General features: G+C 44.3%; 1 protein-coding gene and 1 long non-coding RNA gene across 3 annotated transcripts in view; both read right to left on the bottom strand.

Annotated features, from left to right (window-relative positions):
* Window positions 1–486: 486 nt before the first annotated feature.
* Window positions 487–9807, bottom strand: LOC127004581 (uncharacterized). The gene is made up of 10 exons (XM_050872463.1): window positions 9519–9807; window positions 7842–7956; window positions 7463–7624; window positions 5715–5880; window positions 4450–5498; window positions 4148–4271; window positions 3001–3203; window positions 2499–2731; window positions 1069–1218; window positions 487–901 (listed from the first exon to the last, which is right to left on the bottom strand). The coding sequence occupies exons 1-10, from the start codon at window positions 9578–9580 to the stop codon at window positions 598–600; spliced, it is 2568 nt and encodes an 855-aa protein (XP_050728420.1). The 5' UTR covers window positions 9581–9807; the 3' UTR covers window positions 487–597.
* A 492-nt stretch (window positions 9808–10299) lies between these two features.
* LOC127004580 (uncharacterized) overlaps window positions 10300–16166 on the bottom strand; it is an 84301-nt gene continuing 78434 nt past the window's right edge. For both annotated transcript variants that reach the window (XR_007757891.1, XR_007757890.1), the window contains exon 4: window positions 10300–10575. This is a non-coding gene — a long non-coding RNA (uncharacterized LOC127004580). The remainder of the gene's footprint in view (window positions 10576–16166) is intronic.

The raw sequence follows: 16166 nt of genomic DNA, 5'->3' as shown, positions 1-16166 counted from the left end.
AGTGGCATTTACTAGGTCAGTGTATTCCGTTCTCACTCTACACTACTAAAAAAAAAAAGTCTTCTCTCATCCAGACTTGACTTTGCTAAACAATTAAAATAGTCAATAGTCGTTATCATCTGGTCTCTCTGCCTGTATTCCTAAATATACTCCTCTACAGCGTTTTTGACGTAATCGTCTCCAGACCAAGTTACTTCTCATTGACCTCACCCATATACACTGTCCATCTTGATTGCTTTGGTTCAGGATTCCAAACAGTGTTTGGAGGAATAGTGTGTCACTGTGTGTGCAGGACGGAGTTACTTGACTTCGAGTAGGTTGTTTCTCCCTTCGAGGAAAACTATCACAAACAATCTTTGTATTCATTTGAGCAGTTAGGGAAAGTTATTTGACTTCACCAGCCAGGAAATAAGGTCAGCAGGTCCTCCCATTAATACATGCACCAGTGATCACTACAACAGGACTTTGTTTGGAATCAAATATGTATTGGAGTGACTAGTGACTAAAGTTTTATTCAGAGAAGGCTTTCAACAATAGTAAATTATTTACAATTTCATGATATTTCAGTTCATCATGAAGTTATCACTTGTCTTCACTTCATCTGTGAGGTTGTTCAAGAACATCACCATCTGTGCCCTTTGCACCTTCTCTTACACAGCTAGTCTGCAAGTGTTCCCCTTCAGGGCATGGCTTTTGGAGCACTTCAGCACTCTCAGAAACCTCTGCAGTTTTCTCATCCTTGAAGTCTTTGCTCAAGATGTGTTGGATCTCTGTCAAGTAGCTCAGGATGCGGTCACAGTAACCAAGGTCAAGGGAGAAAGCAGAGAGGATGCTTCCTTGCATGCTGAGACCTTCCTCACTTCTCAGGGCGTCCTGGATGATTGGGTAGCGCACGCTTAGCCTGAAATGTACGTACATGTTCAAAAGGAAATATACCAGTTAATCAGTATTATAAGGTATAACTGTCATTCATAAACCTATAAACAGATGATATAAATTTTATACCATCAATGAATGCATCACAGCGTGCCTTATGACATTTGTGTTGTCATTTTCAGCCCCACTCACATTTTGAGGAGGATCAGGGTGATGAGGCGCCACTGCTTGGGCCAGAAGGAGATGTTGTTGGGGGAGAGGTGGAAGGTGGCCACCAGGGGCCCCAGCAGCTTCCTGACTTCATGCACACTCAGCCTCGTCATCTCCAACAGCTGCTGCAAACTGGAGAGGTGTGTGGTTATAAGTCTGAAAATTACATAGGTAACTTTGGTGCCTTTCCTTCTACTTCTTCCATTACAACTGTGATTTGTCTTTTGTTTCCTCTATTTCCTTGTACATCAATATTTTAGAATTTAAAAGTAATAGAAGTTGTCTTAGGATTCACTGTAGTTACTAATTACTAAATAAAATTTTCTTTAGGTTTATACAGACAGTCTCTCCTGGCTTGGCGAGATAAATCTGCAACGATTACCGTCCCCTGCTCTGTGGTAAGTGCAGGCATGGGAGAGTAGATTTTTAAGATGTTTATATGGCATCCACTGATACCACATGTGTAATAGAAAATCATATGAATGATTTAAATTTCTCTAATATATACTATTTCTCTTACATCTTAGAAATGCTAATAGTGTTCCGGCCTGCACAAGCAGTCTGGCTTTTGTTTACAAACTCATTTAATTCACTGCTTTCTCTTAATAGCTTATAATAAGCTTACCTATTACCTAATGATTTTCCTTCTGTATCCTCAGAGTGCAAGGCTGAAATGGGCCCTATGTGCCGGCTATTAATAGGCACGTATCCACTGAGACTGATGAGACATGAGGAAAATCCAATGGTAAAATTGGTAAGCATATTTAAGCTATTTAAAAGACTTCATGCAGTGAATATAATGTTTGTAAATAAAACCTGGACGAGCATACACAGATCACCCTAGAAAGCTCAAAATAGCAACAGCTCACACCACCACACTAGCGAAGTTCAACATGCAGGACCTAATCTTAAAAACTTTTATTTAAGATGAAAGGATGAGATGAGCCGGGCCAGCCAGTGGTGTCTACCAGTCTCGGCGAGCAGCTACCTGTGCCAGTTGGGCTCACAAACTTACAGCTATGGACACGGAGAGAAGTTACAACAAACATTCCTGCTCCCTCTACAATATATATGATGTCTCACTGTAGTGGAACAATTTTGTGATTTTTGCTTTTTTCAAAAATCTATATTGCATACTGATACAACTGTATGTAAGGCTATTCAATAAAGATCTTGACAACGACACTCTTCTTGTTTGAATTAAACTCAATTGCTTCCAGTCTTTCTCCAGAACCATTTTACTGTACTAATATTGCCCTTCTCTTACTTATTTTTTGCCCTTTTCACACTTATTTCCTATTTTTATTGAAATTATGCTGATTCTCTACCAATTTTAGACAGTTTGATACCTGCAGAATTGCTGAGGGAGCTAAGATAAGCATATGTTCATTGGTACACAACAGGTTACTTACTATGCCGTGACCTTCTCGAGTACAATGCTCTGGCGCCAAGCAACTTGTGAGTAGCTGTCCACGAAAGGCAGTGTTGGCTCTCTGGTGTCTGCTTCCTCCAGCTGTTTCTTGGTCTTCAGTTTCCTCTTGCTGGCCGTTGCCTTGCTCTCCTCTCCCTCTTCTTCGGGTATGCTCTCCAGTTTCTCTTCCACAGGTTCTTCGTACTGATCACTCCCACCAAAGAAAGACACGACCTGTGGAGACAAACATTAGGTCAGGACTTCCAGGGTATAGCTAAATACAATAACTGCAAACACAACTAAGAGATAGAACTCTAGAAAAAATATGTCCAGGCTCCATCAACAGATTCACAGATGTTGAGGTGTTAGACATTATTTTCCTTGCATTAGCAGCAACATTGACACTTGGGGAAGAGCTAAAGGAATTTTAATTAATTTGTAGCACAATCTTACTGTACTGCAAAAATATTCCTCTAAAAGCTGCTTAAACCGTCCCCTCTCACCTTCAGTTCCTGCTTTTTGGCCTGGCGCTGCAGCTGGCTGTAGTCTGGCAGAGGCTTGCTTGGCCTATTCTGCTTCCTGGGATTTAGGTCAAGTTTATCTTGACCCTCCCTCCCCACCTCCACCTCGTCCTGCCTCTCCTCGTGCTCCAACCGGCGACATATGGAGATGTATCTTGCCTTGGCTTCAACACTCAACCTCATCCCTGCCAAGAAAACATGAGTGTTACGAACTCAGAACACTGCAAACACTGTCCTGCACAAACTGTCTACTTGGTTTTTGTGATCACTAAGCTTTGTTCACATAAGTTAGGCACAGTATCTTGGTAAATCTGTGTGATATAACAGCTATGGTTAATTATGAAATTCCATGCTAATATCACTGAACAATAATGTAAAACTTAAAAGCTCTTTGAAATTCTTCTCTGAGTTATATCATGAAAATAGGACACTGTTGATACAGGTGGGCAGAGTTCTACATGAAGGACAACATGGTACCTGTGTGATCTGACTGGTTTTAATAAAAAATTCTAACTGATGTAAGATTATCACTGCTATCCTCATCTCAACTTCTATTTTCCTACTAATGCAAGGTGATTAGATTTAACCACTGGAAACGGTAAACTCAGTTGAGGGAGGAAAAAAATGTCTCACAAAATGGTTCAAACTCCAGATGGACAACCAATCAACAGAGTGGCAACTTAGGAATTGTACAAGTCAGGGCAGAATAAGGATCTGGTGGGGAGATGCTGGAGCAAGATGGAGTACATCAACATCAGACAAAGTGAGGTGGAAAACATTGGGAATGGCTGGTGATGATGATGTTTTGAGTTATAAGTACTGTGAATATCTGCATGGTGAAGGTACTCATGTTTATAAGTTAGTGTAATTCTATACATATGCATTAGTCTCTGTATTTGTCGGAATATCTGTGGAAGTGGCATCTTGATCTGTTTCTTTATGTGATGCGATGCCAGGAGTATAAAGGTAACTGTTTAAGACAAGCCTGGCTGTTTTTTGGTGGTTTGTATGTGGGGTCCCAAAAATGTGTTGAGACATTCAATAAAACATTCTAGGTGAATACCCAAGGACACTTTTAACATTCCTTTATGATACTGGTGCAGTGGCTTTGGAAAGCAAAACAACTGACCTGCAGTGGTGTCATATTTCTCCCAGGAGTGTCCCAGGTGCTCCAGCATCCCTCGGACATACAGGTCGCCCAGCACCACACGCAGACTGTCGAAGGACACCCACTGCCGCATCACGGCCTCTACCTGCCGATGTGTGGCCAGTGTCAGGAAGTGTGGCAAGACTTGATTTTTTTTTTCACAGCAAAGAAAGCAGGTAAAGAGAATAGACAAAAACAAACCAACAATAAAGCCCACTAAGCTGCTAATGTATTACTCAACAAAACAACAAAAGGAGGCCACGGCAAACAGTATAAGCGCTCACCTTATGGACTTCTGCGAGTGGGTCCACAACTACATCCTTACTCTTGGGGACCTCACGAGATTCATGTCCAGGAGTTCCTTTCTTAGCTGGGTCACTCTGAAGCTTCTCATCACTTCCGGTTGGCACAGTTTCAGAAGTACCAGCAATATCTTCTGTACATTTCTCATTCAATTTCTCTGAGTTGTAACACTTTTTATCACACACACTGTCATTCCCTTCACTCTTGTTTGTCCTCTCCACCTTATTACATTTAGAGTCACGATTGTCCTCCTGGAAGGTGACACATACTTCTTTACCATCCTTTCTTTCTTTGCTGGTGTTTTCACATCCAGAGTTCAATTTGTTGAGCTGCTTCTCTTCATGAGTGTCACCCGGCCCTACAACTCCCTCTTTATGATGGCCCGGTTCATGCTGCTGCTTCTCACTCGGACTGGCCAAACGACTGCACTCCTCATGAGCCACAGTGCCGTCAGTCTTTCCTTCCACGGCTGCACATTTACCTGCATCATTACTCTGAGTGGCAGGTTTGCTGTGGTTTGTGTTACTCTCTACTGGTGTTGATCCACAGTGTTTAGTATCAACACTGTCCTCCACATGGTCAGTACATCTTGCTTGCCCTCTACCAGTTTCCTCTGCTGTAGGTGTTTTCTGGTTTGAGTCAACACATTCTTCTTTAGTTTTATTTTGCTTTGCCTTACTGCTTTCAATCACTTCCTCCGTATATCCTACATGGTCTCGGCCACTTTCTTCAGTTATGGTTTTATCACTGCTGGTGTCTGTAGTTTCCGGTATAGTTCTATTCTGATTTGAGTTGTTACTCTTTGCTGCAGTTTTGGTCTGGTCCGTGTCTTTGCTCTCTGTTTGAGCTGTATTTTCATTTTCCTCAATGATGTCACTCAATTTAACCCCATCCTCTGTCTCCTTGTTCTGCTCGGCCTCGTGCTCAGACCAGTTGACCAAAGACTCTAGGGCAATGTCGTCCACACTCTTGAAGTCCGCCTTCGCCTTTCTTGGCTTACCCTCATCCACCTCAGGCCTTGATATACCACCTGCGAGGCAACACTGAAGTAAGTCACAACGAAAATTCAGAACAAATTATTCCATTCATTAGAAATTCTATACTACAAGAAAATCTAAACATGGATCTTTAATTATTTATAAATGATAGTTTCTAATGTATTGCCTAAATAACCTGAGGAACCCAAATTTTAGACCTTCCAGTTTGCAGCCTAGAAAGCTTTCGTCAACAAGCAAGCAGCACCCACCTGTGATATCCACCAGCTTGCCGTGACGTCCATTCAGTCGGCTGAGGCAGGGGAGACGTACGTCCTTGATGTCAGAGTCCTCTGTGTCTCTCAGGTACAGTGGAAGGGTCAGCACCTGCTTGCGCACCAACTCAGATGCCTCAAAGCACACATTGCTACAGAAGTTCTAGAAAATGAATCGGTTTCAGTATTCAGTACAGTGAGGAGTGTCTACCAAATAACTTCTTGACAGTGTATGTCCTTTACTATTAAAGCTTTGCCACTAATCCTTCATCATTCAGCACTACATACATGACTGAGTTGGTACACAATGCTTGAGTACAATTTTACTTAATTTAGATGGCAAAATATAGGTAACAAAGTGAAGTGGGTCACACATAGGGTTGTAAAATTCACGAAAATTTTGAACTGGGAAACTTTCCATGGCTTTTGGGGAATTTTTGTGAATTTTTGGGAAATATGAGAATTGAGAAAAACTTACGGGTTTGCCTATGGTGCTTTTAAGCTTTATTTTTTGGGCCTGAGGTTATTGTTGCCTCTTTTAGCCTTCAGTTTTGGGGGGCTGTTAGTCAATCTCCCTCAGCCGGTGGTGGCGCAGGCGGGATTGTTTCAGTGATGCCAATTGAGACTCATACTGCCCTCTGGTTAAACTAACCTAACCTAATAAAACCCCAAACAGTTACCATAGGTCTCGATTCAGAAAATTCATACAGTCACCCCCCGCCGTTCGCGGTCTCACCCATCGCGGTTTCGCGTATTCGCGGTCAACTAATTGACCCCCGCTTATCTGTGCCCCAGTTTAGCGTGTCTGCGGATGCATTGAGCTAAATAGGAAGGCAGAGGAGGAGGGAGGCAGAGAGGGAGAGGAGGAGGAAGGCAGAGGAGGAGGCAGAGGAGGAGGGCAGAGAGGAGGGAGGGAGGAGGAGGCAGAGGAGGAGGGAAGGGAGAGGGAGGGAGGAGGAGGCAGAGAGGAGGGGAGGGAGGAGGAAGGCAGAGGAGGGAGGAGGGAGGCAGAGGAGGAGGGAAGGGAGAGAGGAGGAGGAAGGCAGAGAGGAGGGAGGGAGGCAGAGAGGGGGAAGGGAGAGAGGAGGGAGGAAGGCAGAGAGGAGGGAGGAGGGAGGCAGAGAGAGGGGGAAGGAGAGAGGAGGAGGCGGGGCAATGGGCGTTAGGTTGCTCCTGGTGATGTCACGGTTGAACTGTGACGTCATGCTTTCCTATTGGCCAGCAGCTCACTCAGGGACGACTGCTATTGGTCGAGATTTTCTCATAGCAAAATTATTCTAAAAAAAAAAAATTAAAGCGCCGACAAAATGCATTGTTGCCAGATTGGGCTACTTATATCAAATTGGGCTACTTTTGGGTCTTCTGTGCTACTAAATTTTGACCCCAGGGTGAGTGTTGATTACATATTGTTGTCTAACAAGGTCTTGTCTCATTTCAGTCATTAAAAAGAACGAAAAAAACATGTTTTATATGACGTGTCAGAGGTGACTTCCCCAAATGCATATTTTCCCATAGGGTTATAGTCCCGCCGTTCGCGGTTTCGGCTCAGCGCGAAGTCCGAGGAAATACCATGACGGCGGGGATGACTGTATATGCTTCCTTACTAATCAGACTTTCTATACGACAAAATGAGGTCATTCTTTGTTGATTTATACCATAAGGTGTTGGCAATCATGTGTCTGAAGATACCCTAAACTTAACCTAACCTAACGTGCTGAGACACAAATCTTCCTTGGCACACACACCCTGCGTTGCGTGATGTCATAGAGATTGTTGTTGCGGATGACATAGGTCCGGGAGCCATATGTGTCGGTGAAGGTGTTAGGGCACATCGGGTAGCCACACAGCCCAGCCACCGCACGCTCCACCACCACATCATCATACACCTCAGGGTTGATGTATCGAGCCTGAGGAAGAGAGAGAAGAAATGTGATCCACTGGAGTTTGACAATGAATAACCTGCCTCATAAAATAAAAATGGTGGTAACCTGGCAGTTCAGGAGGCATAAAATTTGACAGAGTAAAACAATACAACATATAGCTACTGGCAAAATAAAAATAACAATTATCTTTTACACAACATACGCTGAAAAAAAAAAAAAAAAAAAAACTGCATCAACTTACCGTGGCAATGAACACCTTGGGCTCAACCGAACCTTCTATCATGCTGAGGAAGCAGTTCTGAGCTCTCCTGCGGGCCTGCTGAGCACACTCCGAGGTGACTTTGAGGGTCTCCTGTCTGAAAGAAACAACTTCAGTACTATCAAGCCAAATTTCATGTACTACGTGGTTGAGGAAACCGCATTAAAAAAAGCACCAGTGCAGTTGCATATAAACCTGATATCTTTCTTGAGCCCCATTCCTACACTAAGCAGGCAAGTTTATTATTGGTAAAATTAAATATAATTTCAAACAATATATACATGCTCAGTCTTTAATTTGGGGATATTTAGAACAACTATCCCCAAAATGAAAACATCTGAATCATAAGAATTCTTTATACCATTTAACTCAAGCAGAAATTATAGTATCAGATGCAAAAAGTTTATGCTCCATAGTCCAGCACATCACATTTTGGTAGTGCGGGGGATCAGGTTAGATATCGTTAGGTTCAATGGGTTAAGTTTAATTGTTTACCATGAATATGCGTGATATGCTTCGCACTGTGATACTGTTGTCACTGGTGGTGGGGTGGGAGACAGATATCTACATATCATCAAAATCTTTTTCAAAACATTCACTCCTGCGTCGAACCAAAAGGATTCTTGTGACTTAAGGCTTTTTGGAGTCCTCCTGTCTCAGGGCCAATACAACCAACCTAACCCAAGGGACACACACACTCATTCATTCAGGGAATGTATATGTATTATCATTGCCTATTTTGCCACTAGTAACAACAATGGTGTAGCGCTAAGTGTACCGCATATATTTAACTTAAACTTCACAACTCTATCCAAGCTAAATCTAACCTAACCTAACCTGACAACCCCCCCACCTTTTGCTGCCAAAATGTGATGCACTAGACTGCACTAAAAGTTTTCACGTCAATATTCTTAACTTCCTGCAAGCTATTAGTTATTGCACCGCATTCAAAGAAATAAAACACGGTCATTGTGGAGATTGACTCTGCGCCTCCATATTAGAGTTAAGGGACGAAATACATGTCCCTGAAGCATATGAAGGCGCAAGTACTTAAAAGTAAAGAAAATGGCCTAGTCCCCTTTCCCTAACGATCTTGGGGGACCCATAGGAAATCGGGATTTTTGTGTGGGGGAGCATATCTAAACTACTCCAACCAAACTTTAAATAACTTAGCCTCTAATGGGGGGCTTCGCCCCCCTCGAACCCCCTTCTAACCAGGGGGTGCACAGCCCCCCTGGTTATGGTTGTGATGCACCAGTAAAACTAGAGAAGTACAACAGTATGTGAGACCTTGGAAAGGTTATTATTCTCGTGGGGGCAATATTGGAGGCACGTAATGAATCTCCATATTTACCTAAAACACGACCCATTGTCAGTATTAACCTCGCGCAAGATGGCCACCATACAAAAAAAATATTACCGTAGCATCTCATTCCACAAACCCCTACCTCCCTTCCCGCTGCAGTAACACGTAAAGCTTGAACCACGAGAGGAGGAAGACCTAAGAAGCGATACAAAGCGTAACAGGTCAAAAGAAGAAGACGAGCCTGTGAGTGCAGGGCGGCGCCACTCACCACGCACCACCTCGGCCTCGTCGAGGTGACTGGCGGGGCTAACAAGTGACGCCCGCCTTCCCTGAGTACTACCTTAGCTGCTCACCTTTTGGAGGGCTTGGGTGCCTCCTGCCTGGCGCCCCTCCTGCCCCGCGTGGTACGTGACATCTCGCGCAACACCCTGACGGCGGCGGCGGCGGTGGTGGTGTTGGTGTTGTTGTGGTGGCGGTGATGGTCATGGCGCCTCCACAACGGGTTCACTAAATAGGAAGCTTCGTGTTCTGAGTTGTGGAATCATTTCATCTTTTGTTTTTTTGTGTTGAAGTGCTACACTCTAAGTTTTTCTGTGCCTTCAATGATACAATGACTTTCTTTTTTTGGTATACGGTTGTGATTGCCAGTCATCCTCTTCTTTGGGCTGTTCTCCTGGACAAATCAAATGAATATAGAATACAATATAAAATGAATATAAAACCTTGGGAATTTCATCTTCACTCAATGTGTAAATAGTAACTGGGTTTTTGTTTAGTGATGGCTGTTAATTATTCCTCTCGTCTTCAGCACCTGCAAAACTAACGTGAGGTGAAACTATGACTACACAAATATACTGATTGATTGATTGATAGTTTATTGTTGCAAGTAAAACAACAAAGGAGAAGGGAGGAGCATGCCATCCCAACCCCCAGGCAGTAGCATTGTCATCTAATATAAAGAATTGAGAAGCTAAGTTAATACAATAATGAAAACTATAAAGAGCCTCCCCTTAGATCGACAGACAGATCAGTTGAAATTCGCTGGACAATCTATCCTTAGTTGAATAATTACACTCTGTACTGCCTAGGGGTTGGGATGGCATGCTCCTCCCTTCTCCTTCGTTGTTTACTCGGCAACAATAAACTATCAATCAATCAATCAATCAATCAAGACACGTGGTATATAATTAAACCACATAAACAAGCAATTAAGTAAGCTGACGCAATTATCCACAAAGAAAGCAATTACTGAATATGTTTTTGCTCTCCATTTCCTCGTTCCTGTCTAGTCCTCACTCCGTCCCAGGCCCCTCCAAGGCTGCAGTTTTCCCTTTCAAGCGTACTCCTTCCATCCTGCTGATCCTGATCCGCCCGAGGCACGCGTGGGAAGAGTATCCTGCTTTCTCCGACCTGTCAACAGAAAAATAAAATCGAGTCCTTCAGTTCAATAGTTTAAGGACTCCACATTCCTCTTCCTCCTCCTCTTCTTCAGTGCTGTGGGGGTCCGTGTAACATCCTATTCCCATCATACGCCGCTTATGCCTCGCCCTTTTGCGCCACGAGAAAGAGAGTGGCTTTTGAGACTGACTGAAGGCCATAAACATCTGAGGTCCCACAACGACTATTTTGAGTATTTTCTAAGGCTACAGAGGATCAACCGGGCTTTTAGGGGAGTTTGATATGGACGCAACAAGGCAGACAGGTAGAAATATACTAATAAGGAAAGATGGACAGATGGAAAGAAGGGTCAATCAGGCACAACAAAGACCGAAGACCCAGGCAATCAGTCGGGTCACAGGGAGATGCTACAAGACACGCTACGCACACGATCCCAAGCGACATGTAGACACGTACCGTTGCCAGATTATCGTACTCAGAGCATAGTATTTACCAGTTTCTGACGCCTAACTATTGCCAAGAAACATCAGGAATTAACTATTTTAACGATAATTATAAGTGAATCTCCTTATTGGGGTCCACGAGACAGTTTTGGGGTCGAAAGTCGGTAAATAAAGAGGCTGAGTAATAGCTCCTTTAACTGGCAAATTTTCCGTGGATCTTCAGTCAAACCACGATTTCCGCTGGCGTGGTTCTCATTTGTTTCTTGTTATTGCTGGTGCTGATGATGGTGAGTAATACCGTCGTCCTTCTGTGAAATCTAGTGTAGCTTTAGAAGATCGTGGACACGTCAGAAAACCACGGAAATATAAGAACCACACCAGCGAAAATCGTGGTTTGACTGAAGATCCACGGAAAATTTGCCCAGTGTAAAAACCCCTTAAGGCAATCTGGCACGTTGCATGTAGATAATCCGGCTTGCAGTGCTTCCTCCTCCTTGTAACCATCCCCACCACGGCCTTCCTTCCCTGCATCACTATCACCAAGTCCCATCTCTCCAACCTCCATCACAACGTCAATCTTCCCTTCCTCCCTACACCTCCACTATAAACGTTCCTCTCCACTTCTCTTCGTATCTCCACCATTTCCGTGTCCTCTTCCTCCCTTCCCCCTCTCCCCCTGCACCTCCACCATGTCCCATCTCCCCAACCTCCATCACAACGTCAATCTTCCCTTCCTCCCTCCACCTCCACTATAAACGTTCCTCTCCACTTCTCTTCGTATCTCCACCATTTCCGTGTCCTCTTCCTCCATGTACCTCCACCACAATGTCCCTCTCCCCTCTACCCCTGCACCTCCACCATGTCCCATCTCTCCAACCTCCATCACAACGTCAATCTTCCCTTCCTCCCTCCACCTCCACTATAAACGTTCCTCTCCCCTTCTCTTCGTATCTCCACCATTTCCGTTTCCTCTTCCTCCCTACACCTCCACCACAATGTTCCTCTCCCCTCTCCCCCTGCACCTCCACCACGTTCCCTTTCCCCTCTCTCCCTCCTTCCACCCTGCCAGTCACTCCTTTCTCGACCCCTCCATTCACAACGTCAATTCCTCCCTCCCTCCCTCCATGCATGCAGCCGTCCATCCGTTAAGGGGGTCAATAATAGATATGATAATAATGATGGAATTCCACTTCCTTCAACTTTCCCTGCATGCCTGTGAAGCTTGAGGGGGCGGGGGGCGGGGGGGGGGGAGGGGGGAGGCGGTGTTTGTGTGTGTATATGTATGTATGTGTGTTGAAATTGATGAACCCGATGCAAACACGGAAAGAGAGAGTAAAATAGATATTGATAAAAAAAACCGTACATTTCCTTAGTTTGCCCGGCGTGTAGAGATCAAACAGAAGGAACCACAGACCGAAAACAAGAGGAAGGATGAGTCATCGATATACCGACCACCTGTACAAGGAGGAGGAGGAGGAGGAGGAAGATGAAATAAACTGGATGATGAAACGAATAACAAGTCTCACACAAATTCTTCCCTTTCTCTCTCCCTCCCATCCACTTATCCATAGAAAAAAAGGAAAAAAAATAATAAAAAAGAAGAGAGAGAGAGAGAGAGAGAGAGAGAGAGAGAGAGAGAGAGAGAGATTTATAAACCACACACACACACACACACACACACACACACACACACACACACACACACACATCTGCCTATAGGACTAGTTAACTTCTTTTTTTCTCTCTCACTCTTTCTCTCTCTAGGCGCGGTGATCTGACCTGAATTCTTGCGGGCGACATTAGTGACACGGACGCTTTCACATAATGCTATAACAACTTTTTTTTCGCAGCTTCCTTATGACGAAAAAAGGAGAAAACTAGAGGAGGAGGACCAGGCTAGATAATAACACCTGGCTTTGTAGTATATGCAAAGGTAAACACGTGAACGGTATAGTCAATGTAAACAGAGTAGCTAAACTAAAGACGTTCGCCATAACACAATTACTGGAAATAATAAAAAGTGGATCAGCGCTATACCTTTAAATGAGCAGACTGATGATGATGATGGTGGTGGTAGCGGTGGTGATGAATGGCCGAGCAAAGAACACGAGTAAAAAAAAAAAAAAAAAAAGGCTCTCCATAGTTTCTAAAGATCTATACCCCCACCCTGCCCCGCCCCGTTCTCCCCATTCTGCCCCGTTCTCCTCCTCCTCCCCCTTCCCCTCTTATCGTCCATCACCCCTACGTCATTCCTTTTTTTCGAGGGGGTTCTAGAATTTCGACTTTCTTGTGTTCTCTCTCTCTCTCTCTCTCTCTCTCTCTCTCTCTCTCTCTCTCTCTCTCTCTCTCTCTCTCTCTCTCTCTCTCTCTCTCTCTCTCTCTCTCTCTCTCTCTCTCTCTCTCTCTCAAGGAAAACATACAATAAATTTATGCATGATCGTACACTGGATTGCACACACACACACACACACACACACACACACACACACACACACACACACACACACACACACACGCACACACACCAGGCTGGATTACCTACATTGAGTCTTTGAGAAACGGCAAATATGAAAGTGTAAAAAAAAAAAAAAAGAAAATATGGACTTAAAAAAAAAAAAGTCTCAATATCTATCTATCTCTGGAGTTCCTCATTCATTATCTATCTACATTTTTTTTTCATTAAACACACACACGCTCAGATTGCCTATAACTTTCCCTTCCTCCTATATACATTTCCATTCTATTACTCTTATTTATCGCTGTTCATGATCGCTGCACTTCACTATAGCAAGACAGCATATGAGGAGCTTAGCGAATACTACTTCTTTTTCCGTTTCTCTCCCCTGAAGAAGAAATGCTGGGTAAGTGAGGAGCCATGGGTAGAGGAGGGAAGGGAGATGGGTTGGTAACTTGGTATGGGGTGAAGAATATGCAGAGGAAAGGTTGGGGAGAAGGGGAAGGAGAGAAAGGTAGGTAAGGGAATTGGCTTGCCCAGGTGTGTAGTGTTGTGTCTATCGTCTGTTGTGTTAATCCAGGTATGTGCGGGCGGCAGGTGTGGGGGTTCTGCTGCCAAAATCTAATTAAAGGTGGTCTATGGTTGCGCTGTCTCTGGGTACGCTTCTTGTGAATTCATCTGTTTGCTGTGTTTTTCTTTTTCTTTGTTTTATCTCTTGAAGGGTATTTGTGGCACTGTATGGATGTTTAAATTCATCTTCGTTTTCTTCCTCTCTTTTTGTCTTTGTCTTCTTTCTTTTCGTTTACTTTTTTATTCCTCTTCTTCCTCTTCTTGTTTTTAGTCTTCATCTTCTTTCTCTTCGTCTTTTCCCTTATTCCTCTTTTTCTCCCTATCTTCTTCTTTCTCATTGTTTTCTTATTATTCCTCTTCCTCCTCTTCTTGTTTTAGTCTTCATCTTCTTTCTCTTCGTCTTTTTCCTTATTCCTCTTTTTCTCCCTATCTTCTTCCTCACTTTCTTTTCCCTTCCTTCTTCTCCTTACTACGACGTCTCATTCTCCACCTACAACAAGTCCTATACTCCTCTTCCTCCTCCTACTACTACTACTACTGCTACTTCTTCGGTCGTGTCAAGTCCTCGCTATAGCTGTCTCCCTGCCGTCGTTGTGGGGAAGGAATGCGACGCTGGAAGCACTAGAGAGACCAGCCAGTAAGTAGCAGTTGAGGGGGATGGCAGTGGTAGGGCCGGACGGTCGGGAGGGAGTGACGATGAAACCAGTCTACGGTGAGTTCACAATAATCAGGGAAGACGTGCAGTAGAAGCGACGCCCACTGCATAGCCAACGCCGCCACCACCGCCCCGGCTACCTCCTCTTGATCCTCTTCCGCACTTATACTTTCTCCAGGATGTGTGGCGGTGGGTGACTCAAGCTGCCCCTTTCGTTCTTGGCCTCGCTGTGTGTGTCCTTGGTGAGGCTGAGTTCCTTTACTGTCACGCCCACACGAGAAGGCATTCCTATCCCTTTCGATGATCACCCTTCTACGCGGATATGTTTGACTCTTTCCCCTTCTCGCGGCGTATAGGTGTCGAAGCTCTTCAAGGTTGGGTCGCGTTCCGGTATACCAGGTTGCGAGAAACTGTACTAAGTTCGCTCTCACTTACACGAAGAGGCATTCCAATCCTTTTCGATGATCACCCTTTCTACGCGGATATGTTTGGCTCCTTCCCCTTCTCGCGCCGTATAGTTGTGGAAGCTCTTCAAGGTTGGGTCGCGTTCCGGTATACCAGGTCGCGAGAAACTATACTAGGTTCGCTCTCCGTCAAGCCCACTCACTTACACGAAGAGGCATTTCAATCCCTTTCCATAGTCACCCTTCTATACGGATATGATTGTTTCTTTCTCTTCCTTGCGGCGTAGTTGTGGAAGCTCTTCAAGGTTGGGTCACTCTCCAGTATACCAGGGCGCGAGAGATGGTATACTAAGTCAACGAGTCTTCATCGATACATAGCTGCACACTAGATAGTCTATTCATGCTGATCGCTGTCCATTTTGACCTTTCCTTCAATTTTCATCTTTCTTATTTTTTTCCCTTCCCTGCTCCGCCCACGTAGAACTATTATGTGTAGCGCTAATTATTGTCCTGGTCCCTAGCACACACAAAAAGTATCAATTATCGATTCATATATATATAGAGATACTTTTTTTCAGCTTGTTATCCTCCTTAATCTTTTCCTACCCTCCTCCACCTACGTAAAAGTTTATTATGTGCAGAGGTAATTACTGTCCTCTCAAACTTACCGGCGTCTCAGCTCAGTACGCCACTTTGAAAAGGCTCTTGTAGAAGTTGTTTAGATTTCCATTGACTGTTTTGCGATCCTAGTGGTAGTTTTACACGTCCGCTGCATCTTAAGCGGGAAAAAACCACTCATAAGACCCGGTTAATCTTCTCAGTGGCTTTGGGAAAATTGTCGTAATGGGATCCCGAGAGGTTTATAAATGTGGACTCAGGAATCCCACAATGCCTCGCGGGGAAATGCAGACGATCAAAAAACGGGTCTGAGGAACGCTGAAGGATGGACGCTGCTGTTGGTGAGTGTGGGAAAGTTGGGTCAAACACATATGAATGAGTGGAATGCTGAAGGAGAATGGTGTAGAGGAGTGGCTGCAGGGGAAGGTGAATGGAACGCAGGCCGATCTTCTGCTGTT

This window comes from Eriocheir sinensis, chromosome 28, assembly GCF_024679095.1.
Source record: "Eriocheir sinensis breed Jianghai 21 chromosome 28, ASM2467909v1, whole genome shotgun sequence".
Taxonomy (NCBI): domain Eukaryota; kingdom Metazoa; phylum Arthropoda; class Malacostraca; order Decapoda; family Varunidae; genus Eriocheir; species Eriocheir sinensis.
Note: the sequence above shows the minus strand (reverse complement) of the source record. Positions and strands in the feature narration are given on the sequence as shown.

What these genes read in the sequence shown, in the direction of transcription:
- LOC127004581 (XM_050872463.1), bottom strand. Translation starts at nt 9,580, where the DNA reads ATGTCACGTACCACGCGGGGCAGGAGGGGCGCCAGGCAGGAGGCACCC. An exon ending in CACTCGCAGAAGTCCATAAG is followed by an intron (nt 4,272 to 4,449) that starts GTGAGCGCTTAT and finishes ACACATCGGCAG; the next exon opens with GTAGAGGCCGTGATGCGGCA. An exon ending in CCAAAAAGCAGGAACTGAAG is followed by an intron (nt 2,732 to 3,000) that starts GTGAGAGGGGAC and finishes TTGTCTCCACAG; the next exon opens with GTCGTGTCTTTCTTTGGTGG.